This window comes from Mixophyes fleayi, chromosome 2, assembly GCF_038048845.1.
Source record: "Mixophyes fleayi isolate aMixFle1 chromosome 2, aMixFle1.hap1, whole genome shotgun sequence".
In the NCBI taxonomy this organism is placed as follows: Eukaryota; Metazoa; Chordata; class Amphibia; order Anura; family Limnodynastidae; genus Mixophyes; species Mixophyes fleayi.
The window spans coordinates 189,861,733-189,886,019 of NC_134403.1; the positions used below are offsets into that span (position 1 = coordinate 189,861,733).

At 39.6% G+C, this 24,287-nt stretch overlaps 1 protein-coding gene across 1 annotated transcript in view; it reads right to left on the bottom strand.

Annotated features, from left to right (window-relative positions):
* Positions 1–24,287, bottom strand: part of ULK2 (unc-51 like autophagy activating kinase 2) — a 92,830-nt gene that overhangs the window by 38,772 nt on the left and 29,771 nt on the right. The window contains exons 4-10 of the mRNA XM_075195160.1: positions 22,607–22,639; positions 21,284–21,320; positions 10,930–11,103; positions 9,913–9,986; positions 6,446–6,547; positions 5,672–5,730; positions 5,248–5,330 (exon numbers count right to left, since the gene is read on the bottom strand). Of these exons, the coding sequence (XP_075051261.1) occupies positions 5,248–5,330; positions 5,672–5,730; positions 6,446–6,547; positions 9,913–9,986; positions 10,930–11,103; positions 21,284–21,320; positions 22,607–22,639 (562 nt within the window). The remainder of the gene's footprint in view (positions 1–5,247; positions 5,331–5,671; positions 5,731–6,445; positions 6,548–9,912; positions 9,987–10,929; positions 11,104–21,283; positions 21,321–22,606; positions 22,640–24,287) is intronic.

The following is a 24,287-nucleotide window of genomic DNA, read 5'->3' on the forward strand; positions in this document are numbered from 1 at the left end:
ACCTTAAGAGCAAATAAACTGGTTTTTGAGCAATATTATATATTGAAAACTCTATTACAGAACCCAAAATAAATAACGTTATCTGCAATAATGTGTTTAAATTAAACTACATGTGCATAATCCTCCCAACAGTCCTGATTGTCGCAAGGCAGTCCAAATTTTCCAGCAATAAAAAGGGTGTGGTCTCATTGTAAATGGGAGTGGTTTGGGTGGAAAGGGGTGTGGGTGAGGCAGGTAAGAAAACAAAGAGGCACAAATTTGGCCATACCCATTTGGCATTGCTTGCAGGCATGCTTCTGTCCTGTATGTTAATCTGTTTGGATGTCAGTTGCCATATTTAAGAAGATTGTTAGATCAGGCATAGGCAGGAAAGCCTGCAAGTTTAATGAAGCATTCTAGATCACAGAAAGTCTGTTAAGAGAAGTTTATTTACACAGATGCAAGTTTGAAAAAAACAAAAGTCTAAAGCTTTAAAAGGAAACTGAACCCAAAATGTTGGCATGTATATTGTCAGTTCTCGATTATTTTTTATTATGAACATCAAATTTCCTTTCTGAAAGGCCACAAGACGACATTTGCCAAACTGCATATTTGATGCTGCTGTATAGGAAATTAACGGCTACATTTGTGTATGTTACAACATATCTTTTTGTGATCATTTCTATTTTAGGTCTCGACGCAAACAGAGAAGAGCCTAAAATAGCAAGCAGCAGACGATAATATGTAGCTAAACAATTAAAACACAAGCACACTATAATTAGCATGTGAAACAAAGACCAAAATGACAATCTATTTCCAAAAAAATAAAACATAATTGGACACGAACCAAATGTCTGTTTTAATTACCATGTGCATGTGCAATATTAAAGATGGTAATAATTACAATTAAACAATGAAAACATTTTGTGGTTCTGGAATGCAATACTGTAAAATGCATTTTGCCTTTTTAGCAAAATAATTATATTTTCAGCTATGTAAACGAACAATTGATTTGGCTCCTCAAGTCTTGGCAGACTTACAGACTGAGTAATAATTAACTCCATGTATAGGGGTGAAGATGAGGTGTGTATATGTGGGGTGAGGGCTGCACGCTTAGCACTCTGGTCTTTTGTCATGAGACAATTGCAACATCAACTATGTTGATCAGCCTACAACGCCCCTGAATCTTGGGAACAGAATGCTCTCATGAGACAATGCACCAATAACACTTTGCTCTTCATTGCTTATTCAGACTACACGCTCCTATCAAGAGAACAGTTCAACGGCATTTGTGAAAACAGGTTTGCTTTTGGTCTGTCACAAATGAACAGGAAATCTAGCTGCTTATTAATGCTCACAAACTGTAACTGAAAATCTACAACCAGTTTAGGTTAATATTACAGCATATATACCATTAAGTCAAGTTAGATAAGATACTGTTGTGTGCATGACAAGCTATTAAGGTAATTTAACTACACTTGTACTTGACACTTGAGAGTTACTGCTACTGGCACACTGATACAAATTAGGCAGAAAAGATAGATAAATAGGAAGATCATTTGGTGGTGAACAGAACAACAGAAAGATTAGAAATTGGACATTTGTCACTAGGCAAGACTAAAACGATGTTACACAATGTTCAGTGAGACGATATTTCCCTATATAAATGGCAAAGGTTCCAAAACAGCAGCAATGTAATATCAGGTCAAAGTTTATTGACTAATAGCATTCAGTCTGTGCTTAATTACTCAACGCTTTGAGTTTCTTAAAAGATAACTCAATGCAGAACAGTTTTGGGTCTCTGCAACTACTGCCGATGACCAACCCAGACAGCTTGTGATTGGAAATGGTTAGGCGCTCATTGACCCTTGAGGTAGATAACCAACCCCTTTTTTTTATTCTATTTAACACAGACAGACTTCCTTGGCTCCTGGAAATGTCTGGACCCACTGAATATGGTGGATTGCCAGACACCTGTCAGTACTCAAAGTCTTAGGTATCACTGGTCTGCATCAAACACTCAGCAGGCCAACAATTGCTGGCATTCCCAATTAGAATCAGTAACAGAACCCAGCTGGGTTCCTCAGGCTAGAGAGGACATAACACCTGTATCAAGTGCTAACACTAACCTCCAGTACACTCCTCAAGCGCCTGGGTATCAATTGTGTCCAACAACGAGACTCCCACTCCAGTACTATACTAGGAAGTATAGCACCCATTCGTGTCTCTTCAACTCCTCTGTCCAGTGTCCCCCACAGCAGCACACCTATAGCCACATTTCCATCTGCAGTGTTTTTATACCAGCTAAGCACTCTGCTACTTTCACAGAGGGAAACTACTACACTGGCCACGACCTGGACATCATCTTGCTGGATTTCCTGGTTAAGTCCAGTGGGGGTCTGAAAATGTGCGCCAGTGCTATTGAATGCGCCAATATTGTCATTTGTGTGTACTCCGCTACACTTGCTCTCTATGTGCTACAGGGTCACTGGAATATACTCCATCATCATTTATTTTTATACCACCACTAAATTCCGCAGCGCTGTACAGAGAACTCACTCACATCAGCCCCTGCCCCATTGGAGCTTGCAGTCTAAATTCTTTAACACACACACACACACAGAGACTAGGGTCAATGTGATAGCAGCCAATTAACCTATTAGTATGTTTTTGGATTGTGGGAGGAAACCCACGCAAATGCGGCAAAAACATACAAACTCCGCACAGATAAGGCCATGGTCGGGAATTGAACTCATGACCCCAGTGCTGTGAGGCAGAAGTGCTAACCACTACGCCACCGCGTGCTGCCCATTGTATCCATGTTTTTTGCATGCTACAAGCTGATCAATCAGTGACAACACATCTGTGCACCTTACTGCACGCTACACACTGTTTACATCTCATAAAATGAGGAGCTTGTATGACTAAGAACCTTTAAATACTTAGATTATTGCTTAAAGAAATTAATACAATTGATCTAATATGTTTATCAATAAAGTTGATAACGTTATAAACACAGACATGATCACAGATGCTGCTTCCCACGGGGAGTACTAGATAAAGTTTAATAAGGAAGGGAATTCTATGGGGGAAAGGTAATTTGGTATATTTTAAGCATGGTGACCCCAAAATACGAGACAAATATTATCCGGAAAAGAAGTTGGTCAAGTTGTCTGCTCACAGACACCAAGACTGCTTTTTGGGAGGCCGAGAGACAATAGAACTATCACTTCACTTTTCTGGTTTTGTGTAAACACTCCTGGTTTCTAATTGGCAGCTGTCAGAGACCAACTATAAGCAAGTGGCACAAACCCCACGACATGTGTGAGAGGAAGTAGGCACAGCAGGGGCAGATGTGAGCAGAGAACAATGGACAGGAGTTACAGAAGGAAGTGATGTAAGTACCCCAGCAGCTTATTCCAGAGTATTACTACTGCTACATCACTTTATATCTATGTGCCTGCACATACATCTAGCAGACCCTCAACATTTGTTTTTATTATCAACATAATGTTAATGGGTTTCGTCAATGACCGTTGTACATCAAGGGAGCTACACAACACCTTTGCTAAAAAAAAAAAAAAGGTACGATCACATGATGGCAGTGTCCTCAGTGCCCCAACACACTTTGTTAACTAGCTAGTCAAGCTTGTGAGAAAGCCCGACACATATACTTGTGTGAATGCATTGCAATCACTGACATCAGAATCCACTTGAAGAGGGCTGTAACACCTTATATTACATCATCATCACCACCATTTATTTATATAGCGCCACTGATTCCGCAGCGCTGTACAGAGAATTCACTCACATCAGTCCCTGCCCCATTGGAGCTAACAGTCTAAATTCCCTAATTCACACAGATACAGACAGAGAGAGAGAGAGAGAGAGAGACTAGGGTCAATTTTTGATAGCAGCCAATTAACCTACTAGTAATGTTTTTGGAGTGTGGGAGGAAACCGGAGCACCCGGAGGAAACCCACGCAAACACGGGGAGAACATACAAACTCCACACATGGTCATAAGGCCATGGTCGGGAATTTAACTCATGACCCCAGCGCTGTGAGGCAGAAGAGTTAACCACTTAGCCACCGTGCAGCCCTTATTACACTGGTAATAAGGGCTGCATTAGGGCCTGGTTTACTACACAAGTGATGGACAGTAGCAGCTATGTCTAGTTTACTTAAAAAATCCCAATTCAAGTTAAACTGAAAAGTATTCTGAATTGTTAAAGGACAAGAAACTAAGGCTCATTTATGGACCACAAAAAATGCAACTCTTTCCAGCAAGTGCTCTTACTAGAACACCAAGCACATTTCATCTTACGAATTGAGCATTGTGGAAACAGAAAAGAGGTCACAAAGTCCCACCTATCAATGCTTCATGTCCATGACCTTCATTGATATAAACTTCTTTCTCCTAAAATATTGCTCTGTTTAAGTCTTAAATTAAACATGAGCGAAGGGAGATATGGATGGTCTTTAGTGCTTGCGTCCCTTGTGTATTTAAATATTAATGTTTATGACCTTGCTTTAAGTGTGTTTAAAAAAACCAAAAACCTTTTGAACTGGAAGCTGCAAAATGCATTCCATTAAAAGTATAGGGGTGAGAGCTAATCTGAGGTATTTCTAATGACCTATAATTTCTGAACATTTAGATGGAAGTCACAACAATCAGTTTGAAGGCCTTTTAGAACGTATTTTCATTTGGTCTTTGATAAACTGAGAACTTCAGTGACCAAATTGCAATTCCATAAGTTTGCATTTGACGTCTTAGTCACATTTTTGTTTCAAACTCTTTGTCGATATGGTAGGATTAATGATATAGAGCAATCTTATATAAGCAATGACAAAGTACAGATAATCCATATTATTAGTCATTCTTGACATTAGATATAGACTACATCAAACAAGAATTAGCTAATGATTGCCATTATTATTGTTTTTATATATGGATACAGATCTAATTAAACAAAAATTAGTCAATTGAGCGCATGATAGTTGCAATCATTTATAAAGGCAACTCTGAGGAATTGAATGGCTCATGGTAAGAGCACTTATATTCTCTACTCAGACAGTGCAACAATTTGTACTCCCAAAGATGCTGGCTTCCTGGTCTGTATAGTTATGCTCTTACCTGTAAAACAAGTGTACTTGTGCAAAAACAGGTGTGCGGCAACACAAAAGAGTATTTCATAAATGAGCCTTAATGACCTTGCACAGTGATAAAATGCCGTCTTAAATTAGCAATGGTAACTGCCAAACTTACCAAAATCAAGCCTGTCTTTTTGGTTTCTCTGAAGTAGCCCCAGCAGTAAGTCTGACAGATAAGAGGAGGTTTCTGCAGGAATGCTGTAATAAGTCATACAAACACCATAACTAGTCAGAACCAGCACATGGACGTATATAGAGGATAAATCATCTTGTAGTGATTGAGAACAGAATAGCTTGCACTCACATGCACAGCTAATGTCAATACAATGAAAACTATATAAAAGTTCTGTCAAGATAAGGGAACTTTTACAACAGTGAATGTTATTAATTGTTAATTTATGTAAGGTAACTAGTGTTTTTGGCTTTATGGCCGCATTAATAAATACTTTAACGGATTACACTTAAATGTCACTAAGAATATCTGGCGAGGTGTAACAAGGTCTTGAAACTATAAAACGTTTGTGAAGTATTAAAATTACCTGGGAACTAGGTTCTTATTCTTTTCGTAAAACAGTCTCAAATCCTGAGGACTATTTGCCTATCACAAAAGAAATGGATAAACAATTGGCACAAGCAATCACACCACACAAAAAGCACAGGTAATAATATATTAGATGATGCTGAAAATAGTATCTGGGGATGAACAGATAAGATCATACTTACAATAAGATGTTAGACTATGTGGTGGAATAAAGCTTATTAGTATTAGACTGCATGCATTACTGGATATAATTTAACGGGAAACTCAATCATCATGACCTCAGTTGACAAGTATTTGGCAGTTGAGTATATTCAGTGATATCTTTGAAAGGTGAGAAATCTGACACAGTGGTGTAAGCAGAAAAATCCATTGAACAGAATATGGTGGGGAGGTATATTATGACTCAATGGTCCGCTGTACAAAGGTGTTGAATGATAAGTATCTCTGTTAACTGCTTATTCCTTCTAATAATTCTATGATGTCCTGTTAAATTGTGTCACAAACTATATAAAACAGAATGACAGATTTTAAAACACGGGTTTCTGCTAAATAAGATTCCGTTAAGATGTGCATCACAGGCTCCTGTAAGGCCGGAACACAAAATATTCTCAAATTATACAAAGCTCTGATCTCAACAATAGAAAGGTTTTACATAATACACTTTATGCTTTCAAAACACTGATTATAGAGATACATTAAACTTTAGGGGGAGAATTCAATTAGCCTTTACACTCACTGAAAATAAATGTAGCCATAGGAAGACAGTGGTTACCTGGAAAGGAGGCTTGCCAACTAGACACTGATAAATGACAGTGCCTATGCTCCATAGATCTGCCTTTGCATCATAGTGTTGTGACATGATAACCTCCGGAGCCTGGAAAGCAAAGCAGACACTCTGCTGTTATTCAGAAAGCAATTGGCTTAATGCAGCAACATCTTTAGAAACTAGTAAAGTCGTCAAAGTTTTTCAAAGTTTTTCTTCTAAATCATATCTGTAGTGATTTGCATTACACATTTCATTTAAGAGTGTCAGAGAACTGGCAAAGATCATGTAACGGATTTACACTAAATGTTTATACAGGCAAACGCACTGCATAACTATTTCACAATGCTTGCAGGCAAAAAATAACTTTACAGTCTAATGCGTAAATCTATACCTTGTCTGTGAGGCTAAAGGGTCCAAAGAGCAAATCGCATTAAAACGTTGTAATAAGGAAAAAAAAGGTACATAAGTAGTTTTGTTGAGGAATGATACTGCACCAGAAGAAACGGCATCATATAGTAACAAGCATTTTCTTTCAGACATAAAACTTTCATATCAGATGCTTCCAGATTGGTTTAGATTTTATTCCCAGAATGCATGTTTTACTGAAATGCTCATTATTGTCCATGAAATGAGCCCTCTACCTATCTTTTATCTATTTATAAAACAGAAAACCTGGATAGTCATTGAATTAAACACAAGGAAGCAGTATTCATCAGATACACAATTTACATTCCAACATACAAAAGTAAATACCAGACACTAAGGGGGGTATTCAATTGACGGCGGGATCGCCGCAAAGCCCGCGCGCGAAAAATATTACCGTTAATACGGTAATATTGCGCGTAAATACTGTTAATACGGTAATTTACTCGCTGGATTTCAGCTCGCAGCGCCGAAATCCAGCGAGATATTACCGTATTAACGTTAATATTTTCCGAGCGCGGGCTTTGCGGCGATCCCGCCGTCAATTGAATACCCAATTGTCGGCGGGACCGCCGAAAATCCCGCCGCGGAAAAACTAATACATGTAATACGGTAATTTCTAGCTGGATTTCAGCTCGCGGCTCATGGAGCTGCGAGCTGAAATCCAGCGAGTAAATTACTGTATTACATGTTTTTCCGTAATATCGGTAATCATTGACCGCGGGAATTTCGGCAATCGCGCTGTCAATTGAATACCCCCCTAAGGGGCATATTCAATTGTCGGCGGGATCGCCAAAAATTCCGCTGCGGAAAAACTAATACATGTAATACGGTAATTTCTAGCTGGATTTCAGCTCGCGGCTCAGGGAGCTGCGAGCTGAAATCCAGCGAGTAAATTACCGTATTACATGTTTTTCCGTAATATCGGTAATCATTGACCGCGGGATTTTCGGCAATCCCACCGACAATTGAATACCCCTATAAAAATCAATTTAAAGAGTCATGTGCTTGTCCAGAACATTGATTTTCCATTTTCTTTCCTTTAGGCCAGATATTCTCTTTAATTTTAAGGTTTTCGCAATGTTAACTTTTTGTACGTCTACTTTTCAAGAAGCTGAAACACCAATTGCTGAAAAAACTCTAAGGTTTGTATATGTAGAACTCATTTATAAAACACACTGAAGAGAAACTAAGCCTATTTGCAACACAATAGGAAATAAAGGGAACTTAACCAAAATAAAACCTCCAAAAAATAGCAGGTAATAAAAAACAGCACCAAAAGAGGATAAAATGCAAACAATTAAAATTAACTAAATATAAAAAATAAATTTGTTTATGCATATAATGGAACAAAGATCTAAAATCTCTTCATGTATTGAAGAGGCAGAGTGACCCCAGTACCTAAGAGAAACTATCTTTGTTAGAGTAATGTACAAGATCTGAATTCTAGGAGAACAATTATAAAGAACTCACTCACATCAGTACCTGCCCCATTGGGGCTTACAGTCTAAATTCCCTAACACAGACAGACAGGACAGGACAGACAGGGGTCAATTTGTTAGCAGCCAATTAACCTACCAGTATGTTTTTTGGAGTGTGGGAGGAAACCGGAGCACCCGGAGGAAACCCATGCAAACACAGAGAGAACACACAAACTCCTCACAAATAAGGACATGGTCGGGAATTGAACTCATGACCCCAGTGCTTTAAGGCAGAAGAGCTAACCACTTAGCCACCATGCTGCCCAACAATAAGTCTAGTAGTTTAGAAAACAATGAAAGATCATTAGATGTTTTGCTTCAAGTAGCTCAGGTGATTATGTCAATGGTGGATTTCCAGAAATACTGGACAGGTCCATCTCACGTATACCACGACACCAGTTGCAAAACACACGTCAAGATAACAATGTATAGCTGGTGCCAGTATTTTACAAACAGTGGAATATATTTTAAATCTAAAATATATATACCAGCAAGTTTCAGAGCTGCTTTCCCGTTAAAGTGTGTAAGAGGAAAGAGCTACTGGTTTAATACAACATTATGGAATAGATTTTGGAAATCATGTGGGAAAGAGGATCAGGATGATTATTGGAGGCAAAGAGTGGTGCATCCCTTTCCTTTTTACCACAAAAGAACTTATAAAAATCATGGTATTTAAATATTATGGACAAGTGTGGGACATCGTGTGCCCTACAGCAAAGTAATGGGATTGTGAAACAGATATAAATCCAAAGCTGTTTTTCCTTCAAACGCTCATGGATTTAGAAGGTATCAACCTGTGATGAACAGTCCTCTCAAAATATAGGGAGAAGTCAGCCTGACCTATGCCTTTCATGCATGTTTAGTGACCGTAAGGAGTGTTTCTGTTCTCCCAGAACAAATTGTTTATAAAATATTAAACCAATATATCTATATATGAACTCTGTGTTCTTTGATAACCGGATTCTGGGAATTCAGCAATCAATCTTGTATGCGAGTAAACCCATTATCACAAGAGTGGCAGGTCATAGCGACACTAATCACACAGCTCACACAGTCCTCTAGGACAGTATTACATGTCACAGTGTTTTCATCCCGACACTGACGTTAGCAGACTGAAATGGTAAAACAAACACAGGCCAAGACAATGTTGTGACTGTCCCTTGAATTGCCAAATAGGATTTTCCTACAGCGGTAATCTTTGCCTTCTCCTAAGCTGCATAGATCGCATTTTTTGTTATTTGACTTTTCTATGCAGTTTTAACAAGTGCTAAACAGCAAGTAATTCTCCACGCTCCCTTAGTGGTTCGCCAACATTATATAATTGTAGTCTTGTTCATGAAATTAAATGGTGCAAACTAACTAGAAGTTCCTCTTTTTGCTATAGAATCACACTATAGTCGCTACGCATCATGCAATACAAGCCTAAACATATAGGTTACTTGGGTCTGTGAGTGTGTTACGCCCATTCTTGGAGGATAGGAGAAAATAAACACAATCATCCTTTTATCTTAAGATTTAAAACAGTGTTTTGTATAAAATACATTAAACGGATTGATGAATTTCACTCACCATGTACATTGGTGATCCACATAGCGTAGCAGCCATCATGTTGCTTTGCAAGTAACGGGCAAAGCCAAAGTCCGCTGAGAAATAAATAATAATAAAAAAAATAAAATTAAAAAAAGTATCACAAAATATCTTGCATGTACAGCAAATACATGAAAAAGATCACAATAAAAACACAGAGCTAAATGCAAAATTATCAAGCCATAGGGACATACTAAAATTAGCTGTTGGCTTCAGAACTAAAATAGCTGTCTTGAGGGCAGTTTATTAATGGAATAGAAATGATTACAGACTGAAGAAAAAGCAAACACAACAGAAAAACCTGATTCTACTTAATCTTGAGGAATTTCTATCTATTAGGAATCAGGTGTTGTTATGCAAAACAGTGGACGTGACATTGTTTGGGGAGTACGGATTTTTGTTTTCAGGTTTTCAAAGCATAAATCGCACAATCTAGCTAATATTTCCCACAATTCTCCTAGCCAGCACGTCAAAGTAAGAGGGTGACCATTACTACTAGGCAGCCTAATTACAACAAATATTGTTTATGTAGCATATACCAGCAGTTTGCTCTTAGAAATGTAGTATGATCTTGCCACAATATATTCACTGTTTTCCAGAGCATCACAGATTATTGTGTACACAAGGAGTATTAGAGATTATAAAGCGATTCAGAGATGCGACATAATGTATTTTGTGTGCTTAGTAGACATAAGTATGCAGCCAATAAATTTACTATGAACAACTGATATTATGGACTTGTTTTAGCCCACAAAATGTCCATCTCTATTGGGAAAGGTAGCCTTACCCCCCCCCCCTCCCCCAAAAATAAATAAATAAATAAATGTATTTCCACCACTATGATCATGGCATTAGCTCACACATCTTCCATTTTGACGAGTTTCTGTGAATATATCCAATCACTATCACATTACCTAACTTGTAATTTAGATTTGAGTGATTACTTTAGAAATGGCATCACAAGTTGTTAATCAAGCCTATATTTGCTTTACGACTCACCAATTTTTATCCGGATGCCACTAAAAGTCATCTTTTTCCGAGTGGCATAGGAGAGAAGTATGTTTTGTGGCTTCAGGTCCCTGTGGATAATGCCCTTGCTGTGTAATATCCGCATGGCAGCTGCGATCTGTTGCAGGAAGACTCGTATGGTGTCTTCACTCAAAGTTCCTTTGGCTGCATTACAATAATGGAAACGGAATGTTGCTTAACAGCCCCGCAGATTTTTTGTGTTGTTTCACTTGACCTATTAATTATAATTATCCTGATCTACTTATTCAAGCTGATAAGAAATAGTCACATGGATAATGGCTTTCATTTTTTTTTATTTTTTTTTATACCTTTACCTTTTAACCTGACACTTTACTATACTGGGGTGTACCTAACTATCCTGCAACTGAAATGTTTCACATCTCTTGTTACACGAATAAAACAGTTGCATTGGTACAATATACAATACAAAACACAAGTATTGAAACCTTAATAGATTTGCAGACACAAGAGACTAATTACTTAGACTTTTTAGCAAGCAAAAATGTTCACAATTTAAATTTGTTACCTGTCAAACTATTCCTTTATAGACACACAAATAAATAAAACAAGCTCAAAATTGAATTTTCAATAGGATGCACCAGCCGAGATACATGCGATATTCATCAGTATCCATAAATTAACGAATGCATCTATTGTTTAGGATTTCACGCTTCAGAACCAACGTACTTCATTCTGACAAGAAATACATCCAAACTAGGAATTTATTAAAAAAAAAAAATGGAAATTTAGTTAAAATGCCAGTGAAACCACAAGTCAAAAATGATAGATAAATAAATATGACTCTGCCAATCGTTTTTTTTCTTAAACCATGGTCACAACTCTTATTATAAGCTATGGCAGCTGATAACGCTCGGCGGGTCACAAATCAGGCAAAACACAAGGTCAAGTTCAGCCGCATTCTCTGGAGTAACTAGTCTCCATATCATGTGACCTCCTCCTCCGCACAAAGTAGGCTGGTCACACAGTGTCTGCACCACATATGAGATACATGCAGAATACAACACATTGTCACCCCCCCCCCCCCCCTTTTTCTCTGTGGGCCACAGCTTTGTAAATGCGGCTTATTTATTAAAGCTAGGTCAAAATCTTTTAAAGGAGCCATTCCTGGATGTCCAACTGGGGTCCTGAACAGGTTACGCACCTCTCAATGGAATTCCTACAACGGGCCTCCAATTACTACTGTGTGAACTTCTAAAATGGTATTCCTACGGCCAGATCACAAAAACAGTCTTATAATAGCTATTTAGGTCAGATTATAGTGTGCTGGAGATCAATCTAATTTAGTTGGATTCAAACATTGTTCTGTCAAATTTAAAGGAGTCAGCAATGTTGCTGAAGCGATGTCCGATTCAAGAATAAATGAATGTGTAAGCACGCAAGTCTTTCTACCGTCAAGCCGCACACTGCCAAGACACCGGTTTAGTTTTCACATAGGAGAAGATTATGTATCCGTGCTTAGAGATTTGTTGACTTCTTTCATGCAGCATTAGCTTGACACTGCTGTTGCCAGCTCCAAGCACTGTGTAGCCAGGTTATACAAGGACAGCCTTTTGGCTCTGAATGCTTATTACAGCAAAAACGTACTTCCAGGACCCTGCGCAGTCATACTACTACAGTAACAGCATGACGCAAATATCTTGAGAACATTTTTCAGAGCACCTCCCTTTAAACACTCTGCACAAAAATAAAACCAATGAGGTTCTTAATATTTCATAACGAGCAGGTTACATGACACCCTGACAAAATAAGCACATCACAACTTCACACCATAAACGTTGTACAGTGTGCATAAATGTAAGGTAACCGATTGCAACCAGGGTCATCTTTCTAATGCATCTTCCATATAAATATTACTTGTACTATATGCAAAAGGAGCATTGCATTACACTGCTTTTAAACAGAGGTGGGTAACTCGTGGACCAGTGGTATAATACGATCCAAGTCATTTCCTTTGTTACCAGCACTGCTATCACAGCGAGCACAGTGCATTCATAGGGCTTCCTTTAGAGATAGGAGCAAAATATGAGCAAATTTGTGCATTGCTCTGACGGGAGGGCAAATTTAAAACCTGTGGAAAGATTTAGAGTTGGGAGGGGGTATATGTCTTAGCTCAACTCTAAACTGCAGTGTAAAAATAAATTAGTCAAGTGCATTGCAACATGCTTTGTCCAGGAGCAAATTTGCTCCTTTTTTTCCTTTGCTCCTAACTATCTATTTAGCAAGTTAGTCTGTGATCGGAAGAGACACCTGAACACAAGCTTAGCTAGCCAGCAGTACAGCTGGCCACACACACACTACAGGTTTTTCAACCAATTATTGTGCCAAACGCACGATAAACGACTATTCGGTCCAATATCACATTAGTGTTTATGCTCTTACAAACATGTTTTATCGTACAAAAGCACATCATATCATTTGATTTGAACTTATAAACGGACTAAAAACCACCATCAATGATGGAACGATGTCGGGCAAATGTGGAAGTGTATATGCAGAGCAGAGTCACAATCTTTTCAGCAGATGGTTATGACAGATGAAGATCACAGATCTGACTGTAAATCATGTAGATTTACATGTGAATCGGCATGCTCATCGGGACTTGATGTCTGTAACGATTTTACAAACGACAGTCATTTTCTGTACTGTGTACCCAGCTTAAGTTAGCCTACTGTTTGGGCTGCACACACACACACTTAATGATGCTTCTCTGATCTTATAATGTAAACTGATGCTTCACCACCAGGGGCGCACGGAGGGAGGGGGGGTTTCTGGTTCTCCAGAAACCCCTCCCCTCCGCGAACGGGGGTAAACAGTGCCCCTACATAACGGCATTGTACTGTACAGCAGCTGCGGCGTTGTCAAGGAAGCGTTCGCAGCAGTGCTGTCTTTGACAGCGCCGCGGGTGCTGTACAATACAGTGCCGCCGAAATGGAGCTGCTGCGCATGCGCGGTCGCATGCGCAGCAGCTCTCTCTCTCTTTAACCCCCTTAAAAATCCTGTGTGCGCTCCCCCTGACCACAGTTAATGTACAGCTCTTTTGCAGGACAAATTGATTCTTTTTAGGACTATGATGAATATCATGTTGCCCACCAACTATTCAGACTATCAATTTCCCCATCATATATTGCTAAACCTATCTGGCTTAACACTACCAGAATCCAAGGCATGAGAAAACTTGCTGCAAAGGGCTGATGTGGTAAATATAAATGTAACTTACCCATTGCGAAGTTTTGTTTTAATGTTATTTTAGTATAATATACAATTGTTTGTTCACATCTGTTTTGTTTATCTACAGTCTGATTATCAAGCCAGAATAATCAGGTCTGAATCTCCCTCTTGTCTAGACTTTAAGAAAACAATAAAGCAATGTTATTTTAAATCACATGGCAAACCTTTAGAAATAAGGTTAGTGTTAAGAATGGAGTTTGGAAGAAATATATGTCTCCACAAAATTCTTCCCGAAAGGGCACATAGTACATTCTGTGACACTGCCTGCTATAAGCAGCGGTTAAACTGCAATTTAAAAGCACCACGCTTTTCCTGGTCTCTCTTTAACATACACCAAACACTAAAAGGAAATACCATATTTGGGGGGGTTAGAAGGGGGAGGTGGTTTCTTTGGAGTACATAGATATATGCTACATTAACACTATAAAAAACACTAACTCGTTATAGAAAATAAATCTATACTATATACAAAAGGTGGCGATGTGTTGATTAGCAATAATAAGCTCTACCATATGTGGGAAGAAATTTGTAAACCAATAATTTCAGTTTGGGGCTTGTGGGGGAAACAGGACTTTGTATTAAATGGGAATGCTATTAATTTAATGTCGGTCTGGTGAAGGGTGAAACAGGACTGTTTATTAAATGCGAAGGTTATTAATTCAATGTCGAGGTTGGGTAGGGGGGATTATATCAGTTTATTAAATGGGAATGCCATTAATTTGATTTTGGGGCTGGATGGGGGAGAAATAGGTCTGTTTATTAAACGTGAAGCATTCAAACTTGCCCGGGGCACTAAAATGTCTAGTGCTAGAATGAATGGCTCTACAGCTCTGGTGTAAATCCTACTGAAAAAAACAAAACATACAATCGGGTCTAAGGACCTATGTGTTTCAATCAGACCCTCTGCCTGAAGTGTATAAGCACCTAGCCATGCAGTCTCCATTTGCAAACATTTGTTATACAAAATGGGTCGTTCTGAAGAGCTCAGTGACTTCAAGCGTGGTACTGTGATGCCACCTTTGCAATAAGATGGTTCGTGAAATTTCATCCCTGCTGAATATTCCACGGTCAACTACAAGTGATATTATTAGAAATTGTAAATTTTTAGAAACTACAGCATCTCAGTCACAAAGTGGAAGACCACGTAATATTACAAAGCAAGGTCAACGACTGCTGAGGCGCATGGTGCATAAAAGTCACCATTGCTTTGCAGATTCCATAGCTTAAGAGTTCCAAACTTCCACTGGCATTAATGTAACCACAAAAACTGTGCGGCGGGAGCTTAATGGAATGGATTTCCATGGCTGAGCAGCTACATGCAAGCCTCACATCACCAAGACCAATGCCAAGCGTTGGATGGAGTGCTGTAAAGCACACAAACACTGGACTGTGGAGTAGTGTAAATGTGTTCTGTGGAGTGATGAATCACACTTCTGTTTGGCAGTCAGAAGGGCGAGTCTGGGTTTGGCGGATGCCAGGATAACGTTACCTGCCTGACTGCATTATGCTAACTGTGAAGTCTGGTGGAGGAGGGATAATGGTATGGGGCTATTTTTCAGGGTCTGGCCTATGCCTCTTATCTTCAGTGAAGGGCAATCTTAATGCTTCAGCATACCAAGTCATTTTGACAAAGCTATGCTTCCAACTTTGTGGCAGCAGTTTAGAGAAGGCCCTTTTCTATTCCAACATGACTGTGCCCCAGTGCACAAAGCAAGGACTACAAAGACATGGTTTGATGAGTTCGGTGTGGAAGAACTGGCCTGCACAGAGCCCTGACCTCAACCCCATCGAACAACTTTGGGATAAACTGGAAGATTGTGAGCCAGACCTTCTCGTCCAACATCAGTGCCATAAATGCTCTACAGCATGAATGGGTACAAATTCCCACAGAAACACGCCAACATCTTCTGGAAAGCCTTCCAAGAAGAATGGAACCTGTTATCGCTGCAAAAGGAGGACCAACTCCATATTAAAGTATATGTATTTAAATACAGTCATTACAGTCCCTGTTGGTGTAATGGTCAAGAGTCCAAATACTTTTGTCCACATAGTAGATCTCATGTTTCTGACTGTTACAGAGACTATATACTAGAGATGGGCGGGTCCGGTTCTCCGAGAACCGAACCCACCCGAACTTTGGGTATCCGAGTACCGAGCTGAGCAGCTCGGTACTCTCCCGCCCATTCCGAATCCAAATCGAGGCCGAACGTCATTGTGACGTCGTCGGATCTCGGGGCTCGGTTCTCGCGATACTTCAACTTTATCAATACACGCCTCCAAAGCAATCCATCGCCATTTGACAGAGGGAGAGAGCAGGGTGTAGTCATAGGCTAATTAGAACAGGGACAGAGAATACAATATTGTTCTGGCAATTGCTCTAACCAAAATCGCTAGTGCAGAGAGGAGGATAGAGGTTTATTATTTTTTCTTCATATTTGGCACTCCCCAGCGCTTTTGGGGTGTCCCCCATAATTGTGCATTAATATTTCTGGCTGTCAAAAGTCATATCTGTCAGCAGTATCTACTAAATAATTTTTAGCACTCCTCAGTGCTTTTGAGGTGTCCTCCCTAATTGTGCATTAATATTTCTGGCTGTCAAAAGTCATATCTGTCAGCAGAATCTACTAAATAATTTTTAGCACTCCCCAGTGGTTTGCGCTCAGAATGGATTCAAAGAAGTCCACATATGATCTGAATGAGCAACCAGGTTCTGTCACCAGTCCTGATGTTAGTGTTCCCAGTACGTCATCTGGCCAAGGCGATGTCAAACAACAGAGTGTTTTCAAATTAGTGCAAAAAACAAAAACCAAAAAAAAAATTACTGTATTGAAGCGAAAAAGAAGTGTAACTGAGCAAAAGTTAAGTGACGATAAAAAAAAAAATTGCAAGCATGCCATTCTACACACGCAGTGGCAAAGAGAGAATGAGGCCTTCACCTTTGGCTATTGGTGGCAGATCCCAAAAAGTTACCCAGCCTACAATTGGTGCACAACTACTGTTACGCGTCAAAGCCGAGCTGCAAGATAACAGTGAGGCATTACAGGAGAATATTTGCTCTGATTCACAAATGACAACAATCCCTGTGGAGAGTCCATCCAACAGTGGGATGTCTAATCGTGAGCATTCTGCTGATGTGTGCCTTAATAGCCCGAGTGTAGCCGGTGATACCCAAATTGAGGATGCCACTTTGGAATTAGAAGAGGATGAGGGGGAGATTTGTGTAGGCGACGAGGGCGCTAATGAGGATGTTGATGAGGATGAGGTTGTTTGTGTAAGTCCTGCACCAGTGGCAGCAGTTCTGGCACGTGACAAGAAAAAGGCCATTGTCATGCCTGGGCATAAAACAAAAAAATCCACTTCTTATGTGTGGAATTATTTCTACCCAAATCCAGACAACAATTGTATAGCCATTTGTAGTGTATGTCAAGCCACAGTCAGTCGAGGGAGGGACCTTAACCATCTTGGAACCTCGTCTATGTTACGCCATTTAACGAGAGTTCATGGCAAAGTGTTGGGAAAAGCTGAAAGTTCTTCCCAAAAGAATACAAGCACTCCCTCATCAGCTAAGACCCTCCGCTCACCGACATACCGACGGCTACAAAATACACCCACCACACCATCCTCATCAATATCCTCAGTAGCGCTCGGAGTTAGCCCGGCATCCCACTTAAGGCTGGATGACTCCGGCACTATTATTGATTCCTCTGAAGAAAGCGTTAGTCCTGCTGCTGCTGCTGTTGGGGGTGAATCGTCATCCCAGAGGCAGGTTAATAAAATGAGCAGTCCTACATTTCAGCAATTAACTGTGAAACAATCATTTGCGAGGGGAAGCAAATATGACAGCAGTCACCCAGTCGCCAAGCGAATCACAGACGCCATGGCTGCAATGTTAGTGTTAGATCTGCGTCCAATCTCCACAATAAACGCAGCTGGTTTTTCACAGTTAATTGAGGTTTTGTGTCCGCGTTACAGAATTCCATCGCGACACCATTTCTCCCGTAAAGCTATTCCACAACTATACCAAAAAGTGTGTAAAAATGTAGAGATTGCGCTGAAAAATGCCATTCTGCCCACTGTTCACTTAACCACAGATATGTGGACAAGTGGAAGTGGCCAAACCAAAGACTATATGACTGTGACAGCCCACTGGGTTGGTCATTCACCTTCACCAGCAGGAACAGCAGCAGCATGTACACCACTACGTAACATTTGTCACAGGCAGGCCACTCTTTGTATCACCGGCTTCACTAACAGGCATACGGCTGACAATTTGTTACGCAAACTGAGAGATGTGATTGATGCATGGCTTATACCACTCGGACTCTCCCCAGGGTATGTCATTTCAGATAATGCCAACAATATAGTGCGAGCATTACAGCTGGGTGATTTCCAACATATTCCCTGTTTTGCTCACACCATCAACTTGGTAGTGCAGAGCTTCCTACGAAATAACCGTGAGGTGCAGGAGATGCTTTCGGTGGCCCGTAAAATTTCAGGCCATTTCAGGCATTCAGCCACAGCATGTAGGAGATTACAGCAGCTCCAAGAGCAGTTTAACTTGCCCTGCCACCAACTTAAGCAAGAGGTGGTAACTCGGTGGAATTCCACCCTGTACATGCTTCAGAGGATGGAGGAACAGCGCAAAGCCATCCAAGCATATTGCACAAGTCATGACATTGGGAAAGGAGGGGGGGATGTATTTCACTCTTGCACAGTGGGGAATCCTTTCAGTGCTGTGCAAGGTGCTGAAACCATTTGAAGTTGTGACATGTGAGGTCAGTGCAGACTCTGCTAGTTTGAGCCAAGTCATTCCTTTAATTAGACTATTGGAAAAGCAGCTTGAGAAAATGAAGGAGGAGCTGAAAGCAAGCAATTCAGCAAAGTATGTTGGCCTTGTCGATCAAGTACTTAATTCGCTTCACAATGATCCTCGAGTTATTAAGATCTTGAACTCGGATCAGTACGTTTTGGCCACTGTGCTTGATCCAAGGTTTAAAACCTACATTGAGTCTTTACTTGTAAATGAGCGAGATGTGAACTTTTGCAAGGAGCTATTGCTCAGCAAGTTGGCCGCTGAACTGGGCCTCGGCTTGACGACGTGTCCTCCTTCACTTTCTCAAGCTGTTGCTCGTAAAAAATTTAATTTCCAAAAAAGAAGCAGGGAAGACACAGGCGGCAGACCAGAACAATTTACCATCTGGGCTGGTTTGAAGGATTTTTCAAAAAAATGTGTCACTTTGCCCATAACTCCATCCAATATGAGTATAAACATGCAAAGGATGGTGGAGGATTACTTTCAAGAGGTAGTTGATATGGAAATGTCAGACAATCCCTTTCCTTACTGGGAAGAAAAGCAGGCCATTTGGAAACCCATGTACAAACTTGCTTTGCAATACCTAAGCTGCCCACCCTCCAGTGTGTACTCTGAACGAGTGTTCAGCACAGCAGGGAACTTAGTCAGTGATCGCCGTAGAAGGTTACTTCCCAAAAATGTGGAGAAAATGATGTTTATAAAAATGAACTACATCTTCCACGAGGAAGGCCTTCACCATCCAAGACATCCAAGCACTGACTGTTCTCTAATGGCGGATTCAAGCGGCGATGAATTGATAGTCTGTGATGATGACGTACACACTGATGAGGGTGAAGATTAAGCTGAAGATGATGCCGATAACATCTTTTTAAAACTTTCTATGTAAGTGTAGGGTGCAATCTACCCCCAAAGAGGAAAGGGACTTGTGGCATTTCCATATCACATACCATCTTGAAAGGCTGCTGTTAGGGCAATTTATCCTTAAGGGTAGGGTGTCATAGACAGAGTGACCCTAAACTGGCTTTGTCCATTTTTCATAATATTGTACAGTCTATAATGGCTGAATTTTTGGGTATTTTATACAAGTGGAGGGGGGCCTAGAGAGACAGAAACCAAACTGGCTTTTTCCATGTCAATTAATATTGTACAGTCTATAATGGCTGAATTTTTTGGTATTTTATACAAGTGGAGGGGGGCCTTGAGAGACAGAAACCAAACTGGCTTTTTCCATTTCTTTACATATTTAACTATAAGTGTAGGGTGTAATATACATTCAAAGACGATGGCTGCATTGCCAATATGCATAGATGGAGAGGAAGACAATCTGTTTTGTGTGTAGAATAGGCCTACCAACGAAGAATTAAACTGTTTTTTTGGATGATTTATTACCTCAACAATTAGATTACTTGTCTCTAAAACAGTTGGAGCACTAAATTGGGTTAATTTAGGCCCAAAAACATGGATTTTCAAAAAAAATAGCAAAACAAAACCAAACAAAACCAAAACCAAAACACGCAATGGCGGTTTTGCAAAACCAAAACCAAAACACGACGGTAATCCAGATCCAAAACCAAATCCAAAACCAAAACACGGGGGTCAGTGACCATCTCTACTATATACACAGCACCAATTTTGTACCTCTTGTTTGCAACAGAGAAAAGTGGTTAAGGCTGAGGAGTAGTGTAACAGGAAAAAAACAACAAACAAAAAAAACAACACACCCTTTCAATAAAATTACTTTTTTTCTTGTCTTAACAGTTTACATATAAACATGTATTGTGTTTTATTTCTTCTTCCAACCAAATTACAACAACTTTATGCTTAAAATATAGATGTTTAAACATGAATTAGAAGTAATACAATGTTAATGATTGTCACTTTAAAAAAAGGAATAATGTTTAAACCATGTATTCATGTTTATGTATTTATATTTATGTATTCATCAGAATCTAAAATAGTGGTAAAATTCAATAGAAATACATGCTAACATTTGTTTTACAAGACTCCAAAGTGGAAATAAGACTATGCACAGACATTAAAACAATTAAAAGCTTAGATTTATAAGCATGGCAAGATGACAACAAAATAGCCAAGACAATGAAGCTGGGAAAACAACAGACTCCTGTTACTACATCAAGTCTACATATAACAGAACCTTTAAAAACATATAAAAAAAAGAAGAAAAAAAAAAAAGGGAGGTATAAAAGTATATTAATATTTAAAAAGGTGTTAGAAAAAAAAAAAAAAAGAGGAACCAGTTACCTTGTAAGTAATCTGCCAGGTCACCCCCATTGCAGTACTGTGGAAAATAAAAAACATCAAATTTATTCATAAACAGACAGAACTATATGGTTTACATAAAATTGCTGGCAACGAAAGAGCCCCAGTCCATTATATATGTTTTATAACAATCTCAAGTTCATAAGACAAGGGTTTGCAGTTCTCCCCTGCTACAGCCTTTGTAAACAGGATGTATTTAACAGGCAGAAAATTAACTGTTAAATAAGAACCACTTTTGCTCTAATCAGCTTTATTTTCCAATGAAATATATACTCAAATGAAACCTATTGTGCAATTTCAAAAAGGCAGACATGTAAACTTTTGCTGAAAGGGGGGGGGGGGGGGGGGGTGGAGAAGAAATTACAGTAGGTGAGAGAGCTGCAAAGTTGGACTGTTGGAACCTTCAGGGGAACCTGCTAGATTTTGGGTTTCAATCACAACTACATTTTCAGTGTCTGGTGAAATGTTTTGACTGTAAAGAAAAGTTTGACCCGGGGGAATTTCTTAGACCAGCCCATAGGGTTATTAAAGGAGCACTCCCAGCTGACTGTAAAATATATAATATCAATTCCCAGTGTATCTCAGATTCAAATGTCAATCAGTATATCAAATAAGAATGAGCACAATATATTAAAAGGTGACCCATACAATCCGGTTTAGCACATAATGGCAGTCTGTGCGGCTAACCCAGAACTCTGCACATTCTTTTGACACCCTTAGTAGATGCCTTCTGATTGGCTAAGACAGTGCATGCAGCACAGCAACCATTATGTATACACTGTACACATTATGTCAAAGCAAGTCTTCCTCTTCTTAAAACACCTTTCAATTTAGTAAAATGTTATTAAATGAGAAAACTAAGCAGTTTATTGGGCCACTTGATAATGAGATACACAGGCCGACATACTAGGACTGTACAGCTACACAATTTTCAGGAGACACTCTTACCCCCACAGCACTACACTGATGGTCCTGACTTCATGTGGCGCTCACCCCACAGCATGTAAAATAAAGAGCGGACCACCCTGCTAAGTAAATAATGAGGGCGCACCACTGTATTTGCGCCCGACAGTGGCCCAATAGTCATTTGCCAGATGGGCAGTTCGCCTACCAAAAATGCCCTTTACTCAGGTAGTATTTTTCTACAATTTTATATGAAGAATGAAAAAAAAAAACACAAGTTGTTCTTTCTTACAATGCTTTATAGCAAATTACATTGTATAAAACATTATAAAAAAAAAAAAAAGTCACAGAGAGCAATAATAAAGTTATATAAGCCCCTCCCCAGGATAATGAAGAGATTACCTCCATAACCAAGAAAACGGAGTTCGGCATTTCCTGTAAAACAAAGCCAAAATGAAGTAATGAGACAATATGGGGATATGAGCAGACACTGTTCTTCCAATATTTCAAGACAAGACCATATAATAAATGCAGTTCTACAAGAACAAAATAGATGTCATCCTGTACTAAAGAAATTGGTGACAAGCTAAAGTATACGTTAGGGAGACACAACAGTAAAATGCAAGTATCAATAAGCCATAAAAAGGAGTAACAAGATTTTAGAGATTTTATTCGCAGGAATTTTGTACGGATCATTATGTATGTAAACGACCATGCATACGGTATATGCAATAAGGATGACTACATTGCACAGCAGTGAATCAATCTACCGGTAAAAGTGCAGAGGCTCTATGAAGTAATGAGCCATTTAGATTTTTTTGCCCCAATTTATCAAGGTACGTATCTGCCGATTGTGTGCGCATCGTCCGCAAAATCACTCTGCGCATGCCCAGAACCGGGAGACACGTCCATGAACGCAGCCCTGTCCGTCAGTGACACTTACTACAGCCTACAATTTCAGGAAGTGAACTGGGCAGGGAAGGGGCGTTTTACCGTAGTCAATGTAAAGTAGGGGCAAGCCAAACTCAAGCGCACGCAGCCACATCCAATTCAAGCTCTGGGCATCTCAAGGTTACTTGGTTTTCTGCCGTATCTCTTGCTCCAGCTAAGGGGCTAGTCTAAGCCCTGATCAGTAGTGATGACAGTCTCATATGTATGCAGTAACATGTGTCTGCAATCACGAGCAACTGTAAAAATGTGTTTTATATTCAGTAGGGCATTCTACGAAAAGTATTTCACGGGAAATAAATATATTTTCTTTAACAGGTTAATCATTAATTGGGGAATTCAACTGGCCACGTTACTGTAAAAAGTAACCCGGCCTGCGCACTATTACCGTTATTACGGTAATAGTGCGCTAAAATGCAGTTATTACAGTAGTTTCAACACCAGCTTTTTGCTCGCAGGGAACTGCGAGCAGAAAGCCGGGTTAAATTTATTGTAATAACGTTAATAGGTTTAACGCTGTGCTACTTCTGGGGGAATTGAATTCCCCCATTGTCTTTATTATTAACAGGTGACATTAATTCAATCCTATTTTATCTTTCTGTGCGTTTTTTTGCAAGTTTAAAATCCACATAGGTACTGGACATATCCTGCAGCGTCTTGTCTAGTAGAGCACAGCCGACCTATATATATGAATTCAACAGCGCACGTATCTTGAGATCTGTGCCTCGATGGATTCGGATGTTCGCAAAGCCTAAATATGTGCGTATAATACTGAATGCGGGTTGCACTCAGACTACGTGCCTTGATGAATCAGGCCCTTTAACTTCACTTTTTTCTTCTTACATCATGAAATCACAAAGAATTTATTTGAGAAATAAACCCTGGTGTAATCTGTTAACTTCAGAGACAACATAATGGAGTCTACTTGTGTGTGTACAATTAAAGTGTTTTAGTTGATTCAAACAAAATAAAACCTGTCTGTGGAGCTGTCCCACAGGAACTCCGAGATATTGCTTATGGGAGTTTAATTTATTTATGGTAATGCTTCAGGGACAGAAATGTCTGTCAAAATAGAGGGAAAAAACGAATACAGCACAATATAGACAAATCTTGAAGGAAAACCTGCTGGTATCTG